This window comes from Ochotona princeps, chromosome 33 (genome assembly GCF_030435755.1).
Source record: "Ochotona princeps isolate mOchPri1 chromosome 33, mOchPri1.hap1, whole genome shotgun sequence".
Classification (NCBI taxonomy): domain Eukaryota; kingdom Metazoa; phylum Chordata; class Mammalia; order Lagomorpha; family Ochotonidae; genus Ochotona; species Ochotona princeps.
Window position 1 is genome coordinate 2,932,812 of NC_080864.1, and position 11,519 is coordinate 2,944,330.

The window sequence follows — 11,519 nt, forward strand, 5'->3', positions numbered from 1 at the left end:
GATGCAGATGCGCTCTGATAGGCTGGTAGGACTGTCTATCAAACCACATCCGGGATCATCTTTGTAGTGATTGGTGGCGGCGGAGGCGGGACTCAGTGGGGGAGGTGGCAGCTCCAGCGATGGCCGGGAGCGAGAGGAGGGGGCTCGGCGGCGGGTGTCCCTCCGGGCGCCGGGGGCCGGGTCTCCCGCCGCTGCCGCTGCTGCTGCTGCTGCTGGGCGGCTGCTCGGGGCGCATCCACCAGCTGGCGCTGACGGTGAGCCCCCGCCCGCCACCGGGTCCCCGGCTCCAGTGGGCTCGTCCGCTCCCGGGGCGGGATGGAGCGGCCCGGCGCCGCCCCCCACGGCCAGGCCCGCGTGGTCGCGTCCGAGGTCCACCCCCGCACACGCGCAGCCTGCTGACCCCCGGGTGCAGCTGCCCGGGGACCCCCAACCAACCACCCCCTCACCTCCTGTCCACTGGGTGCAGCTGCCCAGCCAGCTGGACACCTTCACGGAGACCCCCTCAAAGGGCTTGCGGGGTGGCCCTGGCATCACTCAGGGGGTTCCCTGGGCGCTCATGGATGGGGATCATGGGGTCGGGGCTCGGCTTTAGCATGGAGAGGTTTTCTGGGAGGTGAAACCCAGCCTGGATATATGTGTGTGTGTGTGTCTGGGGAGACCTCCCAGCAGCACCCCGGGATTGCCCTCCTGGACTCCTGGGGCTTCCCACTCGGCCTCCCAGGACGCTCTCTGCCACCCGTGTTGGACTGAAGAGGGCCCTGGGGAGGACTCTTGGGGTGCCGGGTGCCAGCGCCCCGCGGCTGAGCCACCTTCCTGGTCCCCGGCAGGGGGAGAAGCGAGCCGACATCCCGCTCAACAGCTTCGGCTTCTATGCCAACGGCTCCCTGGAGGTGGAGCTGAGCCTGCTGCGGCTGGGTCCCCTGGAGGCCCCGGAGAAGTCTCCCCTGGTGAGGAGCTACCGGAGGGGAGGAAGAGGAGGCAGCGGGTGCCCTGACGCACACACACACATCAACATGCACACCCCAGCACAACTCGCACCCCAACCCACGTGCACATACTCGCACGCATATGGAGACATGGGTTGAAACTTGGCGGGCTGGGGGCAGGCGGCTTGGAAAGTCCAGAGAAATAGCGTGTCAACTCTTCCAGAAGCCGTGATGTGCGTGGCTGCTGATAGATGGGGACCCCCATGCAGCCCCCCTCTTCTTTCTGCCCCCCAGGTGGGGTTCAGTCTGAACCGAGTTCACTCTGGCAGCATGCGCTCCTACTCCGTGAGTTGGGGGAGGGTTGGCGGGTAAATGAAGTGACCCTGGTGGGAAGGAGGGAGGCAGAGCTTGTAGGGGAGGGGATAACGGGGGCACAACCCCGCCATCGCCCACCCACCGCCTCCCCCCAGACCCGGGACTCCCACGAGTGTGTTCTCCTAAGAAATAGTAGCAGCTTCCTGGTCTTGTTCCTTATCAACATCAAGGACCTAAGGTGGGTTGGGGGCCAGTGGGGGTCGGGCTGGCCGGAATGGACCACTCTCTGGGAGTGGTAGCTTCGGGTGCCCCGCAGCCGTCACTCAGCCCCTCTCCCCACCCCTTCCCCCAGGGTGCAGGTGCGGAAGTATGGGGAGCAGAACAAGTTATTCATCTCTCCCGGGCTCCTGCCGGATGTGCCCTCCAGGCTGGGGCTCCCCAAGCCAGAGTCAGTCCCGGGTGAGTCAGGGCCGGCCATGCGAGCAAGGTGCCCCGCCTTCCCACTGTCTCTCTGTTAAAACCCTCTCCCCCTGTTGTCCACAGTGCCCACCACGGCCAGCGTGGCCATGTCAAAGCCTGCAGATGCTCAGGTTCGGGAGGGGCGGCAGGAGGGAGGAAAGGATGGAGGGAGGACTGTCCCCCCCAAAAAATGGGCAGGGCCTGAGCGGGGGTGGGGCTCACCACGCTCCGTCCCCCCAGGTTCCCCGCGTCAAGGACCAGGAGCTGGTGCTGGACCTGGGCTACCTCAACAATACCTACAACTTCAGCGTGAGTGTCGCTGGCACCCCAGCCCCCTCGCCTGGCACACTGCCCACCCCCAGGCTGAGACCCCTCCCAACACCCTCCCCTGGCATCCCATCCCAGGCTGAGACCCCAACCTGCTCACCCTGTGCGCCACCATGTTCCCCAGGCTGAGACACCCCAACACCCTCCCCTGGCACCTTGCTGAGACCCCCCAACCCATCCCCTCCCCTGGTACTCCACCCCCTAGGTTGAGACCCCCAACCCATTCCTCTGATGCCCCCCCAGGTTGAGATGTCCCCCACCCCCAGACTGATGCTCCCTCTCCCACCTCACAGTTCCACGTGCTGATCGGCTCCACGGAGGAGGAAGGCCAGTACAACCTCAACTTCCACAACTGCTATAACTCCATACCAGGACGGGAGCATCCATTCGACCTCTCGGTGACCGAGGGCAGGGGCAGGGGTGGGGCGGGGCAGGCTGCGGTGGGCGGGGCTTGCTGAGGGGCAGGGCAACTCAGGCGGATGTGGGGTGGCAGGGGTATGCTGCCTCCACACTGAACACCCCCTCCCCCCGTGCCCTGAGCCACACGCAGCGCAGCCACTGGGCTGACTGGGCAGCCGGGGGGTTCAGGCCTGCCGAGGTACCCCAGGTGGGCGGCTCCTAGGAGAGGCCTCCCCCACCAGGGAGCCAGAACCCACCCACCTGGCGTGACCGCCTGACCTCGGGCCCCTCCCCAGGTGATGATCCGCGAGAGGAACCCGGAGGGCTTCCTGTCGGCGGCGGAGATCCCGCTTTTCAAGCTCTACCTGGTCATGTCCACCTGCTTCCTGGCCGCCGGCGTCTTCTGGGTGTCGGTCCTCTGCCGGAACCCGTAATAATGGCCTTCTCACCTCCTCTCCCTCTCGCCGGACCACCCCTCCCCAAGGTCCTCACCTGACCCAGGCCCCCCGACCCCAGCGGCCCCTTCTCCTCCTGCCTGCCAGGTACAATGTCTTCAAGATCCACTGGCTCATGGCGGCGCTGGCCTTCACCAAGAGTATCGCCCTGCTCTTCCACAGCGTGAGCGCCGGGCCTCCCCCGACCCCCCAAATCAGCAGCCCGTGCCCCTCCTCAGGGGCAGTGTGCTCCTGTCCCCCCGACCGCTCCCCCAGCCAACAGCTGACCTTCCTGGCCCTCCCCACCCCGACCCTGCCCCTGAGCTGTCACCCCCTCCCGTGTCCCTCCGGCAGATCAACTACTACTTCATCAACAGCCAGGGCCACCCCATCGAAGGACTCGCTGTCATGCACTACATCACGCGCCTGTGAGTGCCCGGCGTGGGCCTGGCACGGGGTGGGGGCGGGGGGAGAGGGCTGGGCCCCCCACTCAGCCCTCCCCACCCCCAGGCTGAAGGGCACACTCCTCTTCATCACCATCGCCCTCATCGGCTCCGGCTGGGCCTTCGTCAAGTACGTCTTGTCCGATAAGGAGAAGAAAATTTTCGGCCTCGTGATCCCCCTGCAGGTGCAGGGGCGGGAGGGGGGTGTGCCAAGGGAGATGGGGTGCGGGTGTGGCTGGGAGGGGGCGCCCACCCACGCTGCCCACCGCCCCCCTCCGCAGGTCCTGGCCAACGTGGCCTACATTGTCCTGGAGTCCCGCGAAGAGGGCGCCAGCGACTACGGGCTTTGGAAGCAGATCCTGTTCCTGGTGGACCTCGTGTGCTGCGGAGCCATCCTCTTCCCCGTGGTGTGGTAAGGACCCCCCCAGCACTCTCCGACCCCAATCCTGGGGTGCGGGGCGGAGTTGGCCTGGCTCCGACCCCGTGGCAGGCAGGGCAGGGGCTGCCCTGACCACGCCCCCTTGCCCGGTCCCAGGTCCATCCGGCACCTCCAGGACGCGTCCGGCACCGACGGGAAGGGTGAGGCCTGGTTCCTTGTCTGCACTGGCCAGTGGAACCCACCTGGCCGGCCACTGCGGACCCCTGCGTCTGTCCTCTGCCCGCCCCCTCCAGAGACCCCGCCCCTTGTCCCCTCCAGAGACCCCGCCCCTTGTCCCCACCAGAGACCCCCATCCTTTGGCCCTCCCCCCGTGCCTCCTCCAGAGACCCCTTCCCCGTGTTCCCTCCAGAGGCCCGCCCTTGTGCCCACCCTGCCCGCGCTCTCTCACAGGCCCTCAGTGACCCCTCCGTCTGTGTCTCCCCCCAGTGGCAGTGAACCTGGCCAAGTTGAAGCTGTTCCGGCATTACTACATCATGGTAGGAGTTCGCCGACCCTCTCAAGGGGCACGGGAGGGGGCGGGACAGCCAGCACCCCCAGCTGCCCCGTCTCCCCAGTGCCCTGTGTGCCCAGGCACCCCGTCTCCCTGTGTGCCCCACCTTCCCGGCCTCCCCTCAGGTCATCTGCTACATCTACTTCACGCGCATCATCGCCATCCTGCTGCGCGTGGCCGTGCCCTTTCAGTGGCAGTGGCTGTACCAGGTGAGCCCTGGAGGGGAGGCCGGGGCAGGCGGCGGGGTGCGCTGCTCACTGCCCCTCTCCACTGATCACCCGCCCGGTCTCCCAGCTCCTGGTGGAGAGCTCCACGCTGGCCTTCTTCGTGCTCACCGGCTACAAGTTCCAGCCTGCGGGAAACAACCCGTACCTGCAGCTGCCCCAGGATGACGAGGAGGACGTGCAGATGGACCAAGTGTGAGCCCCGGGGCGGGGCCGGGCGGATCGGGGGCGGGGCCTGGAGGGGTGGGCGGGACTAGACAGCTCTGGGTGGGGCCACAGCTGCGGTAGAGGTGAGGCCAGGCAGCTCTGTGGGTGGCGTCTGGTGGAGTGGGCGGGGCCAGGCAGCTCCGGGGTGGGGTCTGTGGAGTGGGCGGGGCCAGCGGCTCTGGGGGTGTGGTCTGGTGGAGGGGGTGTTATCCCACTCTAGGTGGGGTTCGGTGGGCTGGGCTGGGCAGGTCCTTTGGGGAGGAGAGGTGGGGCCAGGCGGGCTGGGACCTCTGCTGTGAAGACAGATTCGGGGAGCTGCAGTTGGGGCCGCTCTGGTGCAGGGCTCCGGGGTGTGGAACGGGTGGAGGCGAGGCCCCTCTGGTGCAGGGCTTGGGCAGCCCAGGGTTGGAGCTGGGGTGGCTGCAGCCAGCTGCCCTACAGCTCAAGGACAGCCCCATGTGCCCCATGTGCCCCAGGATGACCGACTCCGGGTTCCGGGAAGGCCTCTCCAAAGTCAACCAGACCAGCAGCGGACGGGAAGTGTCCTGACCCGCTCCGTGTCTGACCTGACCACGCTCCACTTCCTCCATCTGCCGCCGAGCCGCCGTGGGCCCTGAGCTCCGTCCCCGGGTCTGGGCAGCCGGGCCCTCACTCTGGGACCACACACCCCCTACAACCCGCCGGGCAGTAAGGGCCACGCCGTCTCGCCATCCCAGGGTCCTGTTTACAGTGGGGGCGCAATGCCCATTGCTTTACACATTCAATAAATATTCATGGAGCAGCTTCGGATCCCATGCTGGCCGCTGGCGACACAGCAGTGACCAGGAGCCACCTGCCCCAAGGGAGGGGGTCGTGTTCCCAGGCAGTTTCATCACTGGGGCCCCTCGGGGTGCCAGGAGGAAGATGGACAGAGGAGACTGGGAAAAGGAAGTGGCCAGGTAATTCGAAAAGACTTCAAAAGGTGATGGGAAATGAAAAAATTTAAGCCTATTTTTTAACCAAAAAAAAATCCATAGTTTTTGCACAAACTTTTTTAGACTTACTTACGTGAGGCAGGCATGGTGGTGCAGTAGGCTAATCATTTGCCCAGCAGTGCCGGCATCCCACATGGATGCTGGTTCGCGTCCCGGCTGCCCCACTTCCCATCTAGCTCCCTGCCTGTGGCCTGGGAAAGCAGTGGAGGACGGCCCAAAGCCTTGGGACCCTGCACCCGCATGGGAGACCCGGAAGAGGCTCCTGGCTCATGGCTTCAGATCGGCTCATAAATCTTAAGAAAAAAAAAGACTTGTTAATGTAAAAGGCTGAGGGCTTGGCAGCGTGGCCTAGTGGCTAAGGTCCTTGCCTTGATCCCATATGGCCGCTGGTTCTAATCCCGGCAGCTCCACTTCCTCTCTATCTCTCCTCCTCTCAGTATATCTGACTTTGTAATAAAAATAAAATAAATCTTTAAAAAAAAAATGTAAAAGGCTGAGCAATAGGCTGAGATCTTCCACCCACTGGTTCACTCCCCAAGTGGCCACAACAGCCCAAACTGGCCAGGTTGAAGCTAAGCACTCCAGCCAAGTGCCCGACACAAGGGGCAGGTGCCCACGGCCCTGGGTCCCCCTCATCTATCACCTCAAAGATGCCTCGACAGCAGAGCGGCCCTCGGAGCAGCTGGCTGCTGTTGATGGTTGAGTATGCAGTGCCACAGCGCCCGCCCCTGTTTGGTAGCTAGCTGGCACATCACACCCACGGTGCACTTACACCCAAAGGGAGGGCTCCCAGGGTATTAACTCACTAGGACAGGGGAGGGGCAACATGGCTAATGAGCCGGTGGGAGGACGGGAGGGACCCGGGCCCCCACGGCGCTGGTGGTCTCTCCAGTGCGCATGCGCTATAGTGGACAGAGCCACCCTGGTCCCCGCGGAGACATAGGTGTTCAATTCCCGAGGTCTGTGTCCTTCAGAGAGGCGCGGGGCTTGTCCTGCACTAGCCGGGTAGGAGGAAGCACAGGGCAGGGCACTTGGCCACACCATTAGGGTACCCACCGGGACCCCAGGTCTCATGTCCGTGTGCCCAGGGCTCCACTCCCAGCTCCAGCCTGCTGCTGACCCTGGTGGGGTAGTAGGCTGTGGCTTGTGAAGACTGACCCTTAACCCCCATGTGCGAGACCCAGATGGGGTGCCCAGCTCCGACCTTCAGCCCAGCCCCTACTACTACTGTACCCGTGTAGGGAGTGACCGGCAGGTGGAAGATTTCTCGCCATCCACAGCCTCTTTCTCTGTAACTATCTTTCGAATCAATAAATGTTTTTCAATGTCTTTTTTGCCAAAGGGTCTTGTGGGTTTTCTTTTTGTTGTCTGAGACATGAAGAGAGCTCCTGTTCGTTCTCCCCAGACGCCCTCACTAGCCGAGGGTGGGGCCGGGAGCGCCGTCCAGACCCCTCCTGTAGGAGGCAGGGACTCAGGCACCTGCTGCACCCCAGGGTGGCCATGAGCAGGCTGCTGGAGTCAGGAGGCAGAGCTGAGAATCGAACCCGGGCACCCCAGCGTGGGAGGCGAGCACCCTGACTGGTCATGTTGGCCATAGGCCAGATGCCCAGCTCCAAAGGCAGGCAGCTTCCAGGAGTCTTCAGCTGCTGGGGGGGGGGGGGGTCGGCAGGGAGGACACTGGAGCACAGGGAGGGGCGGGGTGGCCACATGGGAGAAGGGTGAGCCTGGACAGAGTGCGGTGTGGCCCGTCCCCAGGGAAGGGGGGCAGCAGTGTGGCCTGGCAGCCTGGCGGGGGCATCACTGAGGGACAACACCATCGAGCCAGTGCCTGGGCCCCTCCTGATGATCTTGCTGGGGGCTGCGGGGGAGGAGCCAGGGCCACAGGGAAGCCTGATTCATCAGGTCAAGGTTACCTGCCGGTTAATGAGTAATGGGGCTGGCTGTGGGGCTTGGAGGAAAACCTGGGAAGGCTGAGGGAGCTGCTCTCCTCCTGGAAATAGGGAGTGTGGGATGGGGCGCCTGCACCCACTTCCACCCCAATGCATCCCCCTGCCCTCCAGCTGAAGCCAGACATGACACAGAATGCCAAAAGAGAGACAGCAGAGGCAGGCTGCAGGGCAACAGCTCAGCTGGCTAACCCTCCATCCTCAAGCGCCAGGATCCCAGAGGGACGTCAGTTCATGTCCCGGCTGCTCCACTTCCCATCCAGCTCCCTGCCTGCGGCCTGGGAAAGCAGTGGAGGACGGCCCAAAGCCTTGGGACCCTGCACCCGCGTGGGAGACCCAGAAGCTCCTGGCTTCGGATTGGCTCAGCTGCAGCCATTGTGGCCACTTGAGGAGTAAATCGACAGGTGGAAGATTTCCCAGGCCACATGCAGGAGCTGGATGGGACATGGAGCAGCCAGTATACAAACCAGTGCCCATATAGGATGACACTCCTCAGGCCCCTAAAATAAATCTTTAAAACAAATCAGAAATGTACTTCTCCAAGGCAGAAGTCCTGTGGTGGACAGGAATCCTGCCCCGTTCTCTGCCCTACCCTGCCCCCAGATTCCCCTCCCAGTGCCTGCCTGCCCGGGCACTTCCTGGAGGCCAGCCCAGCACCTGTGTGAACCAAGATGCCCTCTGTCCTTGTCCCCGTTACTCAGGTCAGGCCACTGAGGCTCCCCCCCAGGCACCCTGGAAAGTAAGATGCTCTCCTGCAGCCGGGCAGAAGGCTGACACTGTGAAACTGCAGGGGCCCTGGTGGCCTGGGTGCGGGATCGGGGCCAGGGGGAGGGAGAAACTGAGGAAGTCCCGGGGCCCAGCTGGAGGCTCTGTCCACGTGGAATCCATTTCTGAGGAACAAGCAAGCGCTGACCCCATCCCCCGCCTCCTCTTCCTCTAAAGGCTGTCGAAATCAAAGCATGCAGAGAGGCCAGTGTTACTTGGGCACACCAGCAAGGCAGCGTGATTTACAGGAAATCGCAAACAACCAAGTTGGGCACCGTCCCAGACGGGCAGTGTTCGGTGCCATCAGCACCGGCTGCGGGGCGTGGCGTGGCCAGCTAGGCTGCCCTCAGCCCTGGGTCTGCTTACCGCCGTCAGATGGCTGGGCAGGGGGCGGGAGAGGGTTTGTTTTCTGCAAAGCACACAGCCAGGGGTCCTGGCTGCCAGCACCCCGATTCGCAGACACGCCCACCCATCCACCCAAGGGCTCAGGGTGCAGGTCCTTAGGGAGTGATGTTGGGGGCTGGTTTCTCCCTCTGACTGGTGGCCCAGTCCCGTCCACTAGGGGAATGGTGATGGCCGTGTGGCTGTCCCCGAATCCGGGACCTACAAGCCTGGGGGTCCTGGTAATGACATTCCAGGAGACCAGATGGGGCCTCTTTCTGTCGGAGACACGTGGCCTCCGGGGTCCATTGCCGTCAGCCGGGGAGGGTCAGCTGTGCCACGCGCCAGAAGCTGCCCGTCCAAAGAGGTGGATTTGCCGTCCCTGTTCGGGGAGAGTAGGAGATGGACCGTGGCTAGCATCCGCCTTCCCGGCACCGAGTAGGGGGCTAGGTTTCCACTTCCTCTTGCTTACCCCCAGGCGGGGACAGCCCCGTCGGGGGAGCTGGGGGAACGGGGGAACGTCAGAGAAAATGCCACAGAGTTAGCCGTTTCCACCCGCGGGGGGGGGGAGGCGGCTCTTAATTTCCTGCAGTGTGGTGAGCAGTGAGCGTGTGTAAACCCTGGTAATCCCAGCCCCGCGAGCGGTCACCGAGGACCACACATCCTCGCCTCTTGTGAAAAAAAAAAAAAAAAAAAGCAGGCGTGATTGTGGTCTCACTTTTCCACGGAGAGACCCGAGCCCAGGGCTGGAAGCCACAGACCCGCGTCCATCGGCCAGCTTGTTCTTCCCCTGCGGGGAGCAGGAAGCTGGGCGTCCCACTGGGGAAAGCCGCTGCAGACTGGCTGCTCCTACAGCCCAGTGAGGCCTGGCAGAGGGCACACAGGGTGTGTCCGTGTCGGTCACATACAGGGTAGGGCCGGTGCTGTGGTCTGGAGTGTTAGGGTTAGGGTTAAAGGTCTGCCGCCTTCAACTCCAGCATCCCATGGGGGCACCGGTTCAAGTCCCGGCTGCTTCACTTCCCATCCAGCTCCCTGCTCGTGCACCTGGGAAGGCAGCGGAGGATGGCCTAGTGTACTGAAGTGTCCCTAGACTCAGATGCTCTGTAGGAGACCCAGATGGAGCTCCTATAGCTCCTGGCTCCTGGCTTCAGCATGGTCCAGCTCAGGCTGTTGCAGCCACTTAGGAAGTGAACTAGCAGGTAGAAGATCTCTCTGTAACTCTGCAGCAAGGAGGAGAGACCACCTCATCTGGACATGTTAGCAACCACTCCCCTCCCCTCCCCAGCCCAAACCAGCACAACACGCTAGGAGGATGTTCACGGAACATACAAACGCTACAAGTCAGCAGTTTCCTGTTTGCGGATTGTTTACACGGTCCATCAGGGTGGGAGGGATCCAGGCTTAGGGAGAAACGGGTGTGACCACTGTTTCCAAACTTCGTATTTCTTCTTCCCATTTCTGTGGGGAGATAAGAGGAGACGCCGCACGCAGCCTCCCAGCCGCCCCAGCACCTGGGGGTGGAGAAGGGCCTCCCGCTATCAACCCAGGGTCACAAGGTGCCACCTGCTCCGAGGGTTCTCTGCCCAGGTGGACAGGGCAGCTGTGAAATGCTGTCGATCCTGAAGACCTGTGCCTGAGGAATCCCTTCCGGTGTCCCTTGGCTGACGCAGTCCACCGCAGTCTCCGTTCGCCCAGCTGTTTACTGTCACCACTTGGCTGGGGTAATTGTCCATACGCACTGTTCTCCATTCTTTGCTGCGGAACCAGATGTCCTCTGCAGGCTCCAGTGGGCTGCCATGCCCTCTGTGTAACTCCAGCACTCCAGCCTCCGCACTGAGCAGGACCAGTTCTCATAGGTGGGCCCATGGACTCCCGTCCAGGTTACTTGGGCCAAGCCAGACCCCCAACCATGAGGCTCATGGACTCAGCACCCACTGGGTAGACAGCCCCATGACCCCAGGCCATGCAACCAGGGACCTGCTGGACACCCCACCCTCGGGACTCGATGACCTGGATCAGGGGACCCAGGCTCCTCTGGGCGCCCCAACCCCTGGGGCTCATGGATCCAGCACCCACCACACAGGTGGGCCAAAGAACCTGGGCCAGGCGACCTGGGTCCTGCTGCACCCCCAACCCTGGGGCTCATGAACTTGGCACCCACCATGCAGGTGGGCCCAAGAACCCAGTTGGCAACTGTTTTAAGGCACCAGTCACTAAGACAGTCCAACACAGAAGAGCAAGTGGAAGCTCCCAGCTCCAGCTCCCAGCTCCCCGGATGCTAGCTCCAGCTCCCAGCTCCCAGGACGTGAGCCGGCTGGGAGAGCAAACAGCCCCACATATGCTTGCTCGCTAGCCCTGATGCCCACTTCTGCAAGCAGGCCACCATGGGCTCCTTTCCTCCCATCCTGAATTGCCTCTCCATCTGCATGGAAGCTTCTGGAAGCTTCTGAGCTTCCAGAACAGAGATGGACTCTGTTGAATGAACAAATGCATGCCTGGGTCCAGGGACTCTACAGATGTTAGGGTGTCCCTGCTCCAGAGTAAATACATCAAGGCTTCAGGTTCAGGGCTGGCCTTGGAGCTGACACAGGCCAGGGCAACGGGCAGCCCGCTCCTGTCACGGCAGGGTCATGCCCTCTGGTTCCTCACCCCCTCCACATGCTGGCCCCGGGGATTGAGAAATCTGGGGCAGTCCCAGGCAGTGGACAGACCGCAGGGAGAGGGGAGGACGGCAGCCACATAAAAGGCAGGCTCCAGCAGCTCCTGCCCAGTCCTCCCCAGCCTGTCCCT

At 63.2% G+C, this 11,519-nt stretch overlaps 1 protein-coding gene across 2 annotated transcripts; it reads left to right on the plus strand.

Moving 5' to 3' along the window:
- Positions 1–103: 103 nt before the first annotated feature.
- GPR108 (G protein-coupled receptor 108) lies at positions 104–5,273 on the plus strand. 2 transcript variants are annotated; one of them, XM_058657735.1, is made up of 17 exons: positions 104–254; positions 828–947; positions 1,221–1,271; positions 1,397–1,479; positions 1,594–1,704; positions 1,907–2,009; positions 2,321–2,425; positions 2,723–2,856; positions 2,969–3,044; positions 3,215–3,288; positions 3,371–3,488; positions 3,585–3,715; positions 3,839–3,882; positions 4,169–4,218; positions 4,358–4,441; positions 4,527–4,651; positions 5,140–5,273. In XM_058657735.1, exons 1-17 carry the CDS (start codon positions 120–122, stop codon positions 5,210–5,212), a joined length of 1,617 nt encoding a protein of 538 aa, XP_058513718.1. In that variant the 5' UTR covers positions 104–119; the 3' UTR covers positions 5,213–5,273. The 2 variants fall into 2 exon arrangements, with proteins under 2 accessions (XP_058513718.1, XP_004595924.3); XM_004595867.3 differs by lacking the exons at positions 104–254; positions 828–947; positions 1,221–1,271; positions 1,397–1,479; positions 1,594–1,704 and adding an exon at positions 1,791–1,831 and having other exon boundaries at positions 1,941–2,009.
- The last annotated feature ends 6,246 nt before the right edge of the window (positions 5,274–11,519 follow it).

Coding starts and splice junctions, on each gene's coding strand:
- GPR108 (XM_058657735.1), top strand. CDS start 120: ATGGCCGGGAGCGAGAGGAGGGGGCTCGGCGGCGGGTGTCCCTCCGGG. Junction 3,045..3,214: donor TCGCCCTGCTCTTCCACAGC/GTGAGCGCCGGG, acceptor TCCCTCCGGCAG/ATCAACTACTACTTCATCAA. Junction 4,442..4,526: donor AGTGGCAGTGGCTGTACCAG/GTGAGCCCTGGA, acceptor CCGGTCTCCCAG/CTCCTGGTGGAGAGCTCCAC.